Genomic DNA, 17,447 nt, shown 5'->3' on the forward strand with positions numbered 1-17,447 from the left:
AAACCAAATGTATCTTACAATGCAACCCAAGTGATTTTGACAACAAGCATTCTTCATAATCACTGACTCCACCTATACGTTTCACGATGCAAGGATTTCAGAATAAAATACAAGGGTAACACTTTACAATAAGGGTACATTAATTAATGGTTAGTTAATGCTTAATAAGGTTTAACTAACCATTAGTTAACTGTTAACTACGGTGTCTAGTAAGCATTTACTAATGGTATTAATGTTAACTAAGGTATTAATTACTACATTATGTACTGTTTATAAATATCCTATATTAACCTTAGTTAACCAATTAATTAAGCTTGAACCAACAGTTGATTAATATAATAATAAGCATTAATTAACTGTTAACAAATGTCATTTTTGTAACATTACTTAAGCATAATTAACCTTTTATTAATGTTCTTTGTGACCCTTATTGTAAAGTGGGAACCATTTATCCATTAAGTAACACTTAATAAATGCACACCAGTGCTGAATAGGCATTACTTAAGTGTAATTAACCATTTACTAATGGACTTTGTGACCCTTATTGTAAAGTGAGAACCATTTCTCATGAATTAACACCTAATAAAGGCATTCTAGTGCTGATTAAGCATCACTTAAGCATAATTAACCATTTCTTAATGTTATTTGTGACCCTTATTGTAAAGTGGGAATCATTCATCACTTGTTACACGTAATAAATGCAAAATAGTGCTGAATAAGGATTACCTAAATACAATCCATCAATCAACATTGCTCTTTGTGACCCGTGTACATTCTCTATAATAACAATATTAAACATACTAAAATATTTCCAACTGGAAATCAATTCATGACAACAATCTGTTATCAACACAATTCAGTCACAATTTAAAAAAGAAAGAAAATGTTATTTTATTTAGAATCTTTAGTTTTATTTGGAAACACGGCTCTCACATTTGACATGAATACCGTCAAAGAACTCCAAAATAGTTTCTTCAACAAATTATATCCAGTTTAATGATTTTCTCTGAAAGTAACAAACGGGAGGAAATGGATTACTAACAGCAATGGTGAAACACACTGACTCAACAGTTAGGTTTAACAGGTAAATGTGTATTTTCTACTCTCTTCCTTGAAGTGTATATCATTGTTGCAACATAAACAAAAATAAAATACACAAAGAACATAACAGTTCCATTTTTAATCATGGACTAAAGATAAAACAAAATAATGATCACTCTCTTGTGACTAAACACTAGTTTAACCTGGCCCTATCATTGTTATTTGAATGAACACATATGTATTTCATTTAACCTTTATTTATACTCGAAAGATCAGTTGAGGGGTGACCCTCATTTATAATCTCTCGCTCTCTTTAGATCCAGTTCTTGGGTTTGCTAGCCACTCCAGGCCTGGGTGCTCCTCTCCAAATGAAGCAGTTGGGCTGGAATCCAAGAATCTTGTCTAATCACCAAGTTGATGTACATGGAAAAAATGAAAATAATCAGTTAACAGTTCAGATGCATTTTTGTTTCCTTTATCTAAATCATTATAGCATAGCATTACGGTTCCACATTATGTATTATTATTATAACATAATGCATTGCATTGCTGAAACTGAAATATCTTTGGTACCTTAATCAAATAAAATTCTCACTGAACCTTTAACAAGTTGACACTATTTTTTCATTCAAAAAACATGTAATCTCTATGACGATTCTACACAACACATGCTCAGTTTAAGCCCATTTTAGCCTGGAATAGCAACGTGCACTTTGAATATGGAAAATGCTTCCATGTGTTCACATATGGTTTGGTGTCTATAAACACTCACTTTATTTAGCCACCGCTACAATTACTGCTAAAAGTTACCTGTGAAGCTAGCCAGCACAAGCCTCATGCTAACGGTGCTATGCTAGCGGGAGGCTGCATCACTAATATATTTCACATTATTCATTTCTTACATACACACACACACACACACAGCTATATCATCTCACGAATACCTTAGTTAACTCACCAATAATTGTGTTGGGCTAATGGCAGCATACTGTAATTGTAACCACCACGGGTCTTTTGTGAGAATAAAGCACATAGATGCTGGCCTGCTGCTTCACTGTCCAGACACACATCCTCTTTCTTGCTGGCTGATCGCTGGGCGAGTTCAAGTGCTTGTAAAACGTGGGTAATCCTAATGTCAATAAGGTTTGTAAAGAAATATTTTTCTTAAGTAAAGTCTCCAAACATATTTTCACCTTCCCAAAGTTGAAAATACATTGCATACATACATGCATTCACTCTACAGCCATTGTTGATTATCAATAGCCTATTATTGATCATATAAATCACCTATAGATCTCGTTTTTACTGGATCCTGGCCACTGGGAGGATAGAAAGACGGATGTGTGCCTAGACAGTAAAAGCAGCAGCTAAGCTACGTGCTTGAAGCCAGCTTGACCTGACCGACCCATTATTCTCACACAAAAGACCTGTGGTGGTTACAGTTATGCTGCCATTAGCCAAATGAAATTATTGGTGAGTTAATTAAGGTGTTAGTGAGATGATATAGTTGTGTGTGTGTAAGAATACTTTGAAATATATTAGCGACATAGCCTCCCGCTAGCATAGCAACGTTAGCATTAGCGCGCTGCTATATGAGCAGCGTTAGCATGAGGCTTGTGCTGGCTAGCTTCACAGGTAACTTTTAGCAGTAATTGTAGTGGTGGCTAAGTAAAGTGTGTGTTCATGGACACCAAACCGTATGTGAATAAATGTTAGCATTATTCCATATGCAAAGTGCATGTTGCTATTTCTTGCTAAAATGAGCTAAAGCTGAGCATGTGTTGTGTAGAATGGCCATAGAGATAACATGTTTTTTGAATGAAAAAATAGTGTCAACTTGTTAAAGGTTCAGTTAGAATTTTATTTGATTAAGGTACCAAAGATATTTCAGTTAAGCAATGCAATGCATTATGTTATAATAATAATACATAATGTGGAACCGTAATGCTATGCTTTAATGATTTATTTAATTTCATTTTCATTTAACTTTTATTTATCCTCGAGAGACCAATTGAGGGGTGACCCTCATTTTCAATGGTGTCGAGTTCAAACAAATTCCAAGGAAAAACAACAATGCATAGATAAAGGAAACAAAAATGCATCTGAACTGTTAACTGATTATTTTCATTTTTTCCATGTACATCAACTTGGTGATTAGACAAGATTCTTGGATTCCAGCCCAACTGCTTCATTTGGAGAGAAGCACCCAGGCCTGGAGTGGCTAGCAAACCCAAGAACTGGATCTAAAGAGAGCGAAAGATTATAAATGAGGGTCACCCCTCAACTGATCATTCGAGTATAAATAAAGGTTAAATTAAATACATATGTGCTCATTCAAATAACAATGATAGGGCCAGGTTAAACTAGTGTTTAGTCACAAGAGAGTGATCATTATTTTGTTATATCTTCAGTCCATGATTAAAAATGGAACTGTTATGTTCTTTGTGTATTTTATTTTTGTTTATGTTGCAACAATGATATACACTTCAAGGAAGAGAGTAGAAAATACACATTTACCTGTTAAACCTAACTGTTGAGTCAGTGTGTTTCACCATTGCTGTTAGTAATCCATTTCCTCCTGTTTGTTACTTTCAGAGAAAATCATTAAACTGGATATAATTTGTTGAAGAAACTATTTTGGAGTTCTTTGACAGTATTCATGTCAAATGTGAGAGCCGTGTTTCCAAATAAAACTAAAGATTCTAAATAAAATAAAATTCTCTCTTTTTTAAATTGTGACTGCATTGTGTTGATAACAGATTGTTGTCATGAATTGATTTCCAGTTGGAAATATTTTAGTATGTTTAATATTGTTATTATAGAGAATGTACACGGGTCACAAAGAGCATTGTTGATTGATGGATTGTACTTAGGTAATCCTTATTCAGCACTATTTTGCATTTATTAAGTGTAACAAGTGATAAATGGTTCCCACTTTACAATAAGGGTCACAAATAACATTAAGAAATGGTTAATTATGCTCAAGTGATGCTTAATCAGCACTAGTATGCCTTTATTAGGTGTTAATTCATGAGAAATGGTTCTCACTTTACAATAAGGGTCACAAAGTCCATTAATAAATGGTTAATTACACTTAAGTAATGCCTATTATGGTTAATTATGCTTCAGTAATGCCTATTCAGCACTGGTGTGCATTTATTAAGTGTTACTTAATGGATAAATGGTTCCCACTTTACAATAAGGGTCACAAAGAGCATTAATAAATGGTTAATTATGCTTAAGTAATGTTACAGAAATGACATTTGTTAACAGTTAATTAATGCTTATTATTATATTAATCAACTGTTGGTTCAAGCTTAATTAATGGGTTAACTAAGGTTAATATAGGATATTTATAAACATTACATAATGTAGTAATTAATACCTTAGTTAACATGAATACCATTAGTAAATGCTTACTAAACACATTAGTTAACAGTTAACTAATGGTTAGTTAAACCTTATTAAGCATTAACTAACCATTAATTAATGTACCCTTATTGTAAAGTGTTACCAATACGGGACAGTAATATTTCAATGAACTCTGCAGAGAATAGATAACATGAGGCAGGTTTAAAGAATGTTCTCTATTATAAAACATTCATATTCATGCCAGGGTTATAGAAAATGCATGTTTTCTTCAAATCATTCATCACACAACACCTTCAATCGGTGTGTGTAGCAACCTTGTCTACATTATTAAGAAAGTAAGCAAAGCAAAATTATGCTTTGTTGATTATTTATGCAACATTCGAACCACATTGTGTTTTTAGCATCTAAATAACTGTGTGTTATTTGCTTTGTTTTGCCCAAACCATTCAAAATTGAGGGATGTATCATTCCCGTAAACATACTTCTGTAGTATGCATGGAGGCTCTATTGGTTGTCATTTGAGCAATTAATTGTTTCCATTATTAATCAAATAAATATGATTTAAGCTAGTTAGTTATGGTGGCTACGGATACAGTTGACTAAACAAAGCTTATTGGGGTAAACAGCTGCTAACAACAGCAGACCTATTTGAATCTCTGACCAGGGGCCTATTTCAGGTAGCTGGTTTTACATACTCTGGGTTTAATCCTGCGCTCTGAGTTGGTCAACTCAGAGCGCAGGGTTGACGAGCAACTATGGGTTTTCGGTTTCAGAACAGTGGATCAGCGTTGGGTTAATCAACTCTGAGCGTGTTCACTCTGGGTGGAGCGTGTGCATAAAAGCCATCGTCAATGGATCGCTGATAACATGATTCACCATGGAAACAGAAGAAACAAATGCTTGATCCTCCCACTTCTCCACTTCTCAAAAAAGAAAAAAAAAGAAAACTTCTCCGCTCCTCCCACTAGAGTAAGAAATATTAACGAATGAGCTTATGGAGAAGAATGAACGGGGATATTGTCTCATAACTCTGATCTAATCACTTCGGCAATTCAGAAAAAAACGGTGCAAAAGTTTTTAGTCAAGAGCATCATTGCTTCCGTATGAGAAGCAAGTCTATTTTAAGAATTGAGTTACGCATATCAGCAGCAACACAATTATTAAGCTGCCGCTGCAAAGCATTGCTGACAGTGTTTTATATTCGCTGTAGCCTGTTATAGGCTAGGCCTACTGTGCAGTAAAACAGACTGTCGCTTCTTTTAAATGGGGAGTGAACGATATTAACGTTTGACACATAAGGTGACAGTTTCCATTGTAGATCCTGATTGTTTTATTACCAGATCCCTTGTCCTCTAGTGATCACAGTTTAAATTATTATATTATTTCTATATTCATATTGGGCTATTTAACGAGGCTTGTCTGTGACTTTGGGATGACACAAGTGAACAGTAACGATCGCGTGCAGCCGCAGAATTACATTTCAACCTGACATAAATAGCCTATGTTCAGTGGCACAGATGTTAAAAAACTACTGATAATGATAAAAATAAATAACGAGATACATACAATACAATAGGTTTATTAATCTGAATGTAAAGCATGTTCACGATGTGTAAGGTGGCCGCATATGAACGGCACGAGGGCTGAGAACAAGGCTACTGATCAGATAAATGATCGATCAAACGTAAAATCATCAGGAAATGATAAAAACATCCCGATGGAGATTTCTATGGAGTGATTTTGCTTTAAACTGTACAGGGACGCGTGTGACAGTGACACTCTTTCTTCAGTCGGAGCTGCAGCGTAAAGTGAAAACAAACTCAGGGTAGGTCTAACCACCTATCCAGCAGGTTAGACCCACGGCGTATGTTGCCGCAGTAACTGACTCTCGGTTGCGCTGAACCTGCTACTTGAAACGGAAAACCGAGAGTTTCCGCTAACTCAGAGCGAACAAACTCTGGGTTGCCTCAAAACCAGCTACCTGAAATAGGCCCCAGTTTGAAGAAGTGTGCAGCGATTCAGAGGTTTGGAACCAAGCTACTGCTTTAATTAAATGAAAAAGAAAATATGAAGCCAAAGTACAGAGTCAGAGGTATAAAGATGAATTTGTTCTGTCCATAAAGCTCAGGCAATCAGGCAAAAATGGTTATGTGATTGTTAAGCAGTTGAGGGTCTTGTGAGTAACAACCTCTTTCACTTTCCATCAATCTTTCTCTCACACACACACAATTTTGATGTTGCTAATTTTAATTTTTTTTGTATTTCTTTGTTGTTAATTTATCACAATTTTTATTTCTAAACATTAAAAAACAAAAGGTAAAAATAAAAGACATCAATTAGGTGAAAATCGATGGTGAAAATAAAATTTGCTGAGCCAACACGTTGTATATTTCTTTTAATTATTTAAAGGGATTCTGGATAATCTGCAGCATAATCAGCACCCCATTTTTCCCTTCACATTCAATTAACAACAGCTATAGTCTAAGTAGTGTTTGCCATCAGAGGACCTTTTTTGTTTGAAGCAGAACATAGAACAATGTGTTGATGCCTGGTAAGATAAAATGTGGGTCAACATGTCAATTATCAATTAGTTTTCCTTTATTAATTGCTAATTATCTAGCTGTCCGGCCAGACATTTTTACGGTTTTCACTTTCATCACTCAATAGTGTTGTTTTGATAATAAAAAGAAGATTTGATATTGATATGCTGTAGTGCTGAATTAAATTTTATATTTAATGTGTTCAATACAAGTCCATTTATGAATGTCACATGGAGGACAATTTTGTATTTAGGAAATTATTCATTTGATTCTCCAAAACTCAGGTATACATAATAGTATACTTTGGTATAGAGCTTTATCAAACATAATATGAATGAGAAATATGACAGGTTGGTCACATTTAACAGCTATTAAATGGTGGCTCAGTAAATTAGGCCCATTACTTTGTAAGTAGTGAGCCACTGTTTAGACCAGGCATGCAATGATATGACATTGGAAATAGAGCTGACAACAGCTCAATTTGCAACAAGCCCCAGGGCGCCAACACTGACAAAGACTAAATGAGTTTCATCAACACAAATAGGGAGCCATTTGAAGTTGCAGTAACATAACTGGGCCAAAGCGGCAACACTTAGGCAAATACTAACACACTTAATGATGAGCTTTTGTATGCAGCGTGTCCGTGGATAACTGCATAAATAGAACTAATCCACATATTTGTGCACATTCTTACAACTGAATGGGGATCAGGTCAATTGTAATACACTGTATGAAGACAATGTTAATAATAAGAATAACTCCAAAATAGTGTGTTATTTTGATCTCGTAATTGTCCTTTTTGCAACCATAATAAACCTTGATATGAGCTACACTTTTAGCTACTCACCTGCCATGGTAAGATTTGACAAATGATATGGACACTTTTAACCACATCATACAGTTTGCTACATATTGCAAACTCTCATCTACACTAGACAAACTGATATTTCAGTACCCACGAATATGTCCAAGAAACTCACAGGTTTGTTTACTGGGTTTCGATTTAGTCCAAAGGCACACAAGCCAACTCAGACATGCCACGATCAATGCCCCACAGATTCAATGAAACTTTCTAATTTGAGAGTGTTTTATTTCTTGTTTCCCTTGCATCATGCAGACTTGACTTCGAAATGTTGCATCATTCCAGTAAACACTGTTTCTGTTTGCCTATAGTATAGGATATAGTACAAGGCTGATAAGCAACCCGATAATTGGTTTTCCTTCCAGGCACAAGGTGTAATAGGTGCTCCGATAGTTTTCTGGCGTGCACAATGTCTCACAAATATAATTTCATATTCATTTTCATAATAATAGATTGTAAGAACACTAGAAACACTAAAGGCCCTTAACACACAGGTGTTTTCACTCATCCTGGCTGATTACAGCTCTCCTCCGGGACTGTGTGGGTGTGTACAAACAGTGCTTGACAAACATCTGACTCTGCCGTTAGTTTTGTTTCATCTGACAGGTTGGAGCAACTTATATCTTCATTATTTTTTCAGAAACAGTATATGATGTGTTTGGTAACTTAAGCAAACGTTCAGCATACTTTAGCTTCACCCAACTTCAAACAGAATAACTGAGGGCACTTGTGTTGGAGTGCAGGACTCTTAAAGTCTACTTGTGTTGGAAAAAAAATTCAATTGGTTTAAATAAACATTTGTAAACTTGAAGATGTCGGAAAAATTCAGTTAATGTATTTTGTTTTGAAATGGTTTCATCTGAAGGCTGCTGGTTCTCAGTGGTGAACTGAAAAATGTATTGTGATACGGGTTCACAAAAATCTATTAATCAAGTGTCTGAATCAAGGACAGCCTACATTATATAATAATTACATCCCTTTTTTCCATCACTGGCACTTTAACAGATTCTGCAGCAGTGGGTCAACAATTATTCATACAAAACAACCTCTAAAAAATGTTGAACTAACCTCTTTTCTTCTTCATATTACTTCTTCTGATATTTAGAGGTTTGTAGTTACACACTATAAAATAATAAAATTATCGTTTGGTTCACAAAACAGGTTCCTCTTATTGATTGCACTGCTACTTGAAATTCTGAAGTGATGAAACTACTGGATTGTGAAACTGTTTGCAATTGAAAACCTATTTGCATTCTCAAGGCAAAATAAACAACTTCCAACATGTGTTATACCTACACATTTCCCCCCTTGCAATCTATGAAGACAATGTTGAATAAAACAGCTAAACAGTCATTAATTTATTTTTATTTTTTTCAAATCAGTGACCTAGGTCATTGCTAATTATCTGCATTGTTGCCATTGACACAAGGACAGTCCAGGCACTGACCAGCTGAAACCTTTCACATCTACTTTTCTCCATTAAGTGTTGGGCTAAGGATCCAGCAGTGCTGCCCTTTAATGGTTTAAAGGCTCCCTGTGAAATCACAGCAGGGGAGAATCCTTTCCTCATCAACAATGAAGTACCCTGAGAGACGGAAATCATATTCACCTTGTCTCCACCTCTGGCTGGGCTCATAATTGGAGGAGATAGGTGTGCTCAGGGTCTGCAGTCCATTACCATACACCCAGGGACTGTGATTAATGACCCGGTGGGAACAAGCAGCGAGCGACCGCTCTCAAACAGCGTCCGCAAGCTCATATGCCACCAAGCATAGGAGCGTATGCTTTCGGATATTTGCGAGACCTTGTCCTGTACTTCAAAAAGTTCAGGAGCGACTGTGTGACAGATTGCGTGATGGGGGGTGTTACTCTGAAGTGTGTGTGCTTGATTGCCTGCATGTGAAAATTAATGTGTTTCCGTTGTGTGCATGTATGAGGATGCACAGTGATAATTCTGTGTGCAATCATGACCGTCGTGTCAATACAATTAGATGAATTGCCCAGAGTGTGACTATCAATAACACTAATGTGTCTGTTTCCTCAGTCTGATCTACCTTTCTTAATGACTGCATTGCATGACTAAATTAGTGCTGGTAATCAATCACAGGTCAATCCGTAATGAATGTAACAGCAGTAATGGTGACAGCTATTTTAAATGGCTGCAGGGATACACTATAGCTGCGTGTTTATGTGTGGCCTGGTCTGTGCCGAGCTTGTACCAGCCTTTTTCTAAGAAATAACGAATAGATGTCTGCGGGAAGCACAATGAGATCAAGGATTGTGCTTTTGTCATGCAACTTTTTCCTTTTTCACTTGAAGTGTTCTGTGTGCTGATATCTAAAAAACTAAACAAACAAACGAGAGAGAGAGAGAGAGAGAGAGAGAGAGAGAGAGAGAGAGAGAGAGAGAGAGAGAGAGAGAGAGAGAGAGAAAAAGAGACCCCTGGCAGCAACATGCAACGCAGTTTCTTTTCAAACAACGGGGATAAGTGTGCTATAAAGGCCGGTCCCTAGCGGACAAGCAGCATGGTGTATCTTCAACAACAACTCACCGAGGGGGCTGGTTTCCCTCCTTTCGCAGTGCAGACAAGAGTGAAATTCTGGGCTTGGTATCGACTGAATGGGGCTGGAGTGTTCTCTGCCAGGACTGATATGTTGTTTGGAGGAGCTGTAGAACACAGGGGGGAAAGCTTTGTGAGACAATATCTCCAAACATTTCATAGACACAAAATGCAGCCTTAGATATTTTTAACTTCTCTCAAGTATCATTGCATTACAGCAATTATTGTGTGATGCAACGTCGACATGTATAGGTAGAGGAGACGGCACTGGAAATATACCGACAGCAGGAAACAAGAGCAAGACAGTCAGAGCATATAGGAATAGCAATGCGTGTGTGGGTTATTTAAAATAAAACCGACTAAAACAAATTTGCAGATGTGCTTTATCTTTCTGCTGGATCTACTGTATATCCATTTTCAAAAGAAAGGAGGCAAGGACCTGCTGAGCAAATCTCTACTTAAAATGCTAACTGAAATGCTGGGACAATATGTTCCCTAACTCCCCAGGGCTCATGTGAGTCGGATGAGACTGATAAGGTAGACAATCTCATACATATCATATCACTAACCCCCCGTCTGAATCTCACTAGGGATTCCAGCAAGTATGTCATGGCAGTGTAAAGAGAAAACATATGAGCAAGACTTCAGAGCATTATAAAGGGAGCACTGGGAAGGAAAAGTATGTAATCGCCAACATCCCGGAGAAAGTCAGCAGTGTAGCAGAACAGCGGTCCTCGCATGGTGGCTTAAATATGAATGTGAATACTTCATAGTAGATCACAGTGAGGCTGATTCAGGGAAAACAATCTACACACAAGTTTGAACTGACAACACCGCAGCAGATGACTGCCAGCTGCATAAGGACTTATGCATTTTGATGAGGACTGCGAAGTGGCAAATCATTTTTTTTTTTTTTTTTTTAACATTTTTGGGAGTCTCTTCATGAATTCTACACATCTACAGGTCTTCTCTTTTTTGAGACTACATAATTTCTTTGCCTCCAGATTCGGCAGCGGAATTTTTCGAGAAAAACATCAAATGGTCCAAACTCCAATCTGTCAAGGACCGTACAGAATCACTTTTTTTTTCTCTGAATCGGGTTGAGCCATGATTTCAGGCAGATAGGGGCAACAAGAAAGGTCATTGAGCAGTGCCTTTTTTCATGTGTCACTTCATGTGTACATCTATCAGGTGGTTTTAAACAGACGTGGCAAAGGAATTAATTGATTAAAAGGTGCGGGGGCTGCTGGGGATTTAGCTGCTGGCCCGGGTGCCTCTGTGTTTCCACACCTCTTAATTGCTTATTGATGGGATTCATATGGCAGTAAATTAACCTTATAACACTCCATTAGCTCACTGACAAGCTCGTCTCAACCTGGCATATGATAGGCTGTCAGAGGTGTCGGCTCCTGACCAATCATGCTCAAGTACTCGACACACAAGCAGTGTCAAGTGGTAAAGTGCCTCTAGTGCAATGTTTCAAAATACAGAACTTATAACTACACAATAAAAACAAAAACAATCCTACGTTATAGATGTATAATATTGATTTCTATATTCCATTAAACAAATACATTATACTGAACTTTGTAAAAGCTTGATGGAGTCCAGCAAATATAGTAGTTGGAAATAAGCAAGGGGCCAAACCACTTGTGTAGCAATCTGCAAGGAGTTTTAACACAATCACAACGCACACACATACATATATTTCAGGCGTAGCTAATATTAAATTCCATTCAGTCTAAATAAGTAATTTCAAATTGCAAGTTTACGCTTAACTGATACTTATCGGTTATCTCCTGACAAGTATTGTTGTACAACTAAAGTCAAGTTAGTTGAGGACAGCATTGGTCATTGAATGGTGTTCTGGCCTGTGGTTGAGGATTCACCAAATGGGAGGCATAGCCATGGACATGAATAAGCCGTGGTGAAATATATTTGCCGTGATGAGGATCGAGACCTTCTGTGCACAACACACTATTTGCAAACATAACAGCCCTGTATAAGGATAAATATGGTTTTGTGTGATTTAATTGCAGCTCTTTCTGCGCCCACTGGTTAAAGGTTGAGCAAATTCCATTGTTTTCCCTTGTTGTTCGTGCTGCTGCTCTTTATTTTAGGCTCTCTGTTGGTTGTGTTAAACTTAATCTGCCTCTCAGTGCAAAAAAACACTTGCTGGGGCCAGCATCCCAATCATTTAAAAAACAAAAGATACATGGTACCTTGATGCTGATATGATGTTCATACAACAATGTGGTGAAAAACGTAAGAATCAAAATGTAACACAGCAAACAGTCAAGTTTGAGTCCTGGGAGAGAGAAAAAAAATCATAAGCAAAGAAACTTTTATAAAAAAAGAAAAAATGTCAATATCTTTAAGACTTTCACAACAGATTCAAGTAGAGATATAAAATTCCAAACTCCTCTCGGCACCATCTCTCCCTTTCCTTTACATAATGAAAACTACAGAGCTGCACAGTGTACAGATAAGTATATCTGCTCTGTGTGCCCGGCATGCTGATTTCCAAAGAAGTTATTCTTTTCACCTCAGAATTGATTGCAATGTACTGTACATTTTTTAGTTTGGTTCTTGATAGAGGGGTAGAACAGGCTTGTATGTCACTCGTGTCTGAGTTTTTACTTTACACTAAGGATTTAATTTTCCTCCCTTGAGGTTGAGCCATTTTGTCAATTTTGCAGGCTTCTGGAACTTTTTGAAAGGTTATCGAAAGGAAGCTATTTGTGCTAAAATGGTATAAAACCTGGTCATTAAAGTTTTCAAATGACAAAAAAATTATGTCTAAAAGGGAAAAATCGGAAAAAGCTTTGTCTAACTGACAAGTATTGTACACACTTACGGCTACCTCCAATATATAATTGAAGGTAGCCTTCTTTTTTCCTTTTTTTAAAAGGGCGCACTCGCACAGCAGCTTTTAGTTTTTATGCACCAAATATCTGGAACAAACTCCCAGAAAACTTGAGGTCTGCTGCAACCCTCAGTTCTTTTAAATCGAGTCTGAAGACTTTTCTGTTTCCATTTTAACCTGTACTTTTTATTTTATTTAAATGTTTTACTTATTTTCATTCGCTTTTAAATGTCTTCTAATGTGTTTTATGTATTTTAATCTTGCCCCTGTAAAGCACTTTGAGTGGCCTTGTGTTTGAATTGTGCTATATAAATAAACTTACCTTGCCTTGCCTTGCACACTCCTGCATTAAAAGCACCATTTACCTCCTTTTGTTCCCGGTAGTACTGCTGTGCCAGTTACATCAATTATGATTTATCCCTCTATATCTCGTTTACTACCTTGTCTTGTTCTATATCCTCAATTACCTTTAACCTGCTTCTATCTCCCCCCCCCCAAAAAAAAAAGAAGAGAAAATGGGCTTGGTGAATGTGCAAAACAGGAGCATGGTTAATGCTCCCGAGAGACTGCTTTCCCTGGCCTCATAATTAAGGGATTTAGCTCCAGAGACAGCCGGACTCACAAGTAACACTCCCGACATCCCCTTGTACTAAGCACCCTGGCCTCGAGTCCACATCTCTGGGGGATTCTTTACAGCCTAAGAAGGTGGTGTGTGTGTGTGCGTGCGGGGGGGGGGGGGGGGGGGGGTGGCAAAGAAAAGGCACCAAGGTCATCCTGGGCTTACTTTCACTGACATTAATTCAGTGATAAGTATTTGATGAAGCTGTACACTTTTATTGTGAGCTCAGGGGTCCCAAAGTAATCAGTATGAATTTTGAATGGTTTCACCGGGCTCCATGATGAGGCGATTCACTTCTAATCTTATCAAAATAACCCGAGGATTACTTTCTTGACAAATAGTTGCTCTGAATGCTTAAGAAACTGAGTTTATAACGAGAGCTGAACTCATGTATTATTTGGAATCTTTTAAATTACCCATAGGTGTGCGTGTGTTTGTCTCTGTTTTGTGTTAACCCTCTGATAGACTGTTGATCTATGCAGTGTCATGCCTCTCACCCAAATGCATGCTGGGTTAGCCTCCAGCACCCTTACGTAAGACGTGGGTACACAACATTTATGGAAGAGCAACATTTCCAAAAGTATTGAAACAATCTTGTGAAAAGGCATTGAAACTTTAGTTTCAGATGATCTGCAGGTGAAAGGTGGCATATCTAAGCAGCAGCAAATCCTTGTCCCAGTATTAAGTCAATTTAAATTGCAATCACAAAGGGACATTAGTGCAATCATTTGGCCAAGGTTTTCAATTTCAGACAGCTCGATTGCCTGCTGCTTTGTCTTTCTGTTTGCTGGATATCAGCTTGTACGCACAATGTGTGCTTGAGTCACCAAGTAACCTACGTCTGTGGGTGCATGTAATTCAGTCACAACATAGCCTTCGTTCTGAATGCTCCACTGCAGAGATTTGCTTTTAATACAGCTTTCAAACCCTAATTTTCAGCAGCATTTGTGAGGAGGGTAATTTATTTGGATTTATTTTCACAATTAAAAAGGCATGAGCAGTGAATGCAGCGTGCGTCATACAATGGAATGAAAAAAAAACATGGTCCTATTTCAAAGCGCATTGGAAGGGAGGACCTTGAGGTGACAAAGTGAAATCAATATGCAAAACAATTCGAAGAGGTTATTTAGGGTTGACATTGGAAATTATAGGGCAGACAGAGATGCTAGAGAAGACCCTGGAGAACATGTGAACATATCTCCTCTCCTTTTATCACACTGTGTCCGTGTGTGATACACATACACAACAAAAGCCAGAGAGAGACTGCAGATACAAGGAAAATAAAAAGGCTGGAATAGTGCACTAGGCAAGATTCTGACCACTTGACTATTCTTTTTTAGACTTCCCTCCACAGAGGAGTCAGAGGTCAGGGACAATCATAAAGCAGCATCCTTAGGACTGCCATGGACACAAAGGGACTTGCTCAGAGACACTTGTGCAGAGCGGATGCTAATGCAAACCGACACAGGTGCTTGAACCTGTTTACTCCGAGCAGACGAACATTCCCCACTCCACCACCTAGCTACTTCATCTTGTTTAACCATATGTGCCACTGACATTGGAGGTCCAGATGTCCTCTTTTTTTCACGTCTTTATACACTGTACAACTCATCCAGGCAGGGTCTGTATGGCTTTCAACCAAGGCCATGCACCAAGACAGAGCATGTAGTTTACAATGAAGCGATGGCAGACAAACAAACCACTTTAAGAAGGACATTGTAGACTTAGGCTGCACACGACTGAGCTGTTATACCGTCATTTGTAATCGGCCCTAAACACAGAAGTTGAAACATAAATGCCCATGCCACATTGCTGCAAATCAAGCAGCTGGAAATTAAAAATGTCAGCTTTAATTGCCTCTTTCACCCATTCTTCATCCCAGTGGCGTCTGTTAACTTAATTGGTCCATTCCTGCGCCAGTCCTCCCATCTCAACTTCACTTGTAGGCTGGACAATATGATCCGAGCAATCAAAACTACATATCTGCTGCAGGCTCTTGTCAATTCAAATGTAATGTGCCCCGCTGCTGCTTTATTTCTCCAAGGCTGAGGTTGAGAAGTACATTTAAATTCATATGTTTGCAAGGTCACATAAACATGTAGACATGCATGTGAAAAAAAAACACGTTTATTGTGAATGGGTCAAAATATACAGTGCAAGCTCCTGCACTGTATATATATGCACACTGCCAAAGGGCTTCCATCTCTTATTCTGAGAAGTCACACAGTCATGTGGGCTATGATTGTAACACAGGATATAGAAAAACAATCAAAGTTCCCAAGGGTGAAACAAAAAACATGTTGAAATGAGCACTCGTACAAGTCCCCAGTACCTAAGCCTGCTTCTCTTTGAAAGCCTGTATCCCCTAACAGGAGCAGCGCCATAAGATAGAAGACACTAGAATGCTTTTTAATCACTTTTGCATTGTGCTTTTAGCATTTGCATTTACACCCCGCCCTGTTAATTTGCATGGGTTATTACTGCGCTGTCAGCTCATATCGCATCCTTCCCGCCCCAGCCAGCGCTAGCCGATTGCAAAGAGAGGGAGACTATACGGTGGCTGTCAGGAAGAGGAAGGGGGGATGAAACACAGGGAACAAAAGCTAGTGTCACATTGAACAAGTTTCCCGGTTCCGAAGCCCATTAATCACAGCGATGTTGAAAACGCAGCGAGCACATTTACAACATGCCTGTGCGCTCGGCTCTGTCTGTGTGTTTAAGAGAGTGGGAAATGTGCTTGAGCGTCCTCGTCTGTGGAAACATATGGTTTCACTGATGCATTGCTGAGCAATAGCAGCTGTCTTGCAAGTGGCCTACTGTCGAGTGGCCATAATATTGTGGAGTACTTCTGAAAGATATGCACCACCCACGTACAGTATACCTAACACACAAAGCCACCGCTATAAAAAATATATATCTCACAGGTTTATACGGCTTTCATTGGAGAACAAAAAGGGATAGAAATAAAGCAGTTGAGAAAAATCTCATTATTCATAATCTAAAGATAATGATTTAGGAGTGTATTGGAACTTGAGCTTTTTTTCTCTGGCTCTGTTCCCATATGATAGAACAATTTGATATGTGATAGTTGTTGTATATGGCTTTCCCCAGTCTCTCCCCAGGTCGCCGACTCTCTGAGGGTAAAGTAGGCTTGGATTTACAGCTTGGTGCTTATAATGAGGACACAAGAGAGGGGTTTTGCCAGCACAGTTAGAAAATCTATGTTGAGACAGGACCAAGGGGAATGATTGTTTTCGTCACCCACATGGCAGACAGTGACCTTTACCTTGTACCCAGCCTGGCATCGATTATGGAGTGACTGGCACCCTGATCTTTAAAGTACATTTTTTATGGCATTCTCTTACACTTTGGCCTCCATACCCTTAGCTCTCACCCATCACCCTTATGGCATCATGTTTATTCACAAGTCACTGAAGTGGATGTACCATTAGGGTCCCTCAGTGCCGTCGATGTCACGGATGCATATCAGTATGGCTGTGGCTGTGGGGCCTGTGTTTTTTTTTCTTTGTTCTTTCTTTTCTGACACCTAATTTACAGACCAAGGGAGTAAAGTTAGGCTGTAAAGT

General features: G+C 38.2%; 1 protein-coding gene across 2 annotated transcripts in view; it reads right to left on the reverse strand.

Annotated features, from left to right (window-relative positions):
- Positions 1-17,447, reverse strand: part of igsf21a (immunoglobin superfamily, member 21a) — a 180,409-nt gene that overhangs the window by 24,320 nt on the left and 138,642 nt on the right. For both annotated transcript variants that reach the window (XM_080026172.1, XM_080026171.1), the window contains exon 5: positions 10,367-10,482. In XM_080026172.1, coding sequence (XP_079882298.1) covers positions 10,367-10,482 — 116 coding nt within the window. The remainder of the gene's footprint in view (positions 1-10,366; positions 10,483-17,447) is intronic.

Source organism: Ammodytes marinus (genome assembly GCF_949987685.1).
Source record: "Ammodytes marinus genome assembly, chromosome: 4".
Lineage (NCBI taxonomy): Eukaryota > Metazoa > Chordata > Actinopteri > Uranoscopiformes > Ammodytidae > Ammodytes > Ammodytes marinus.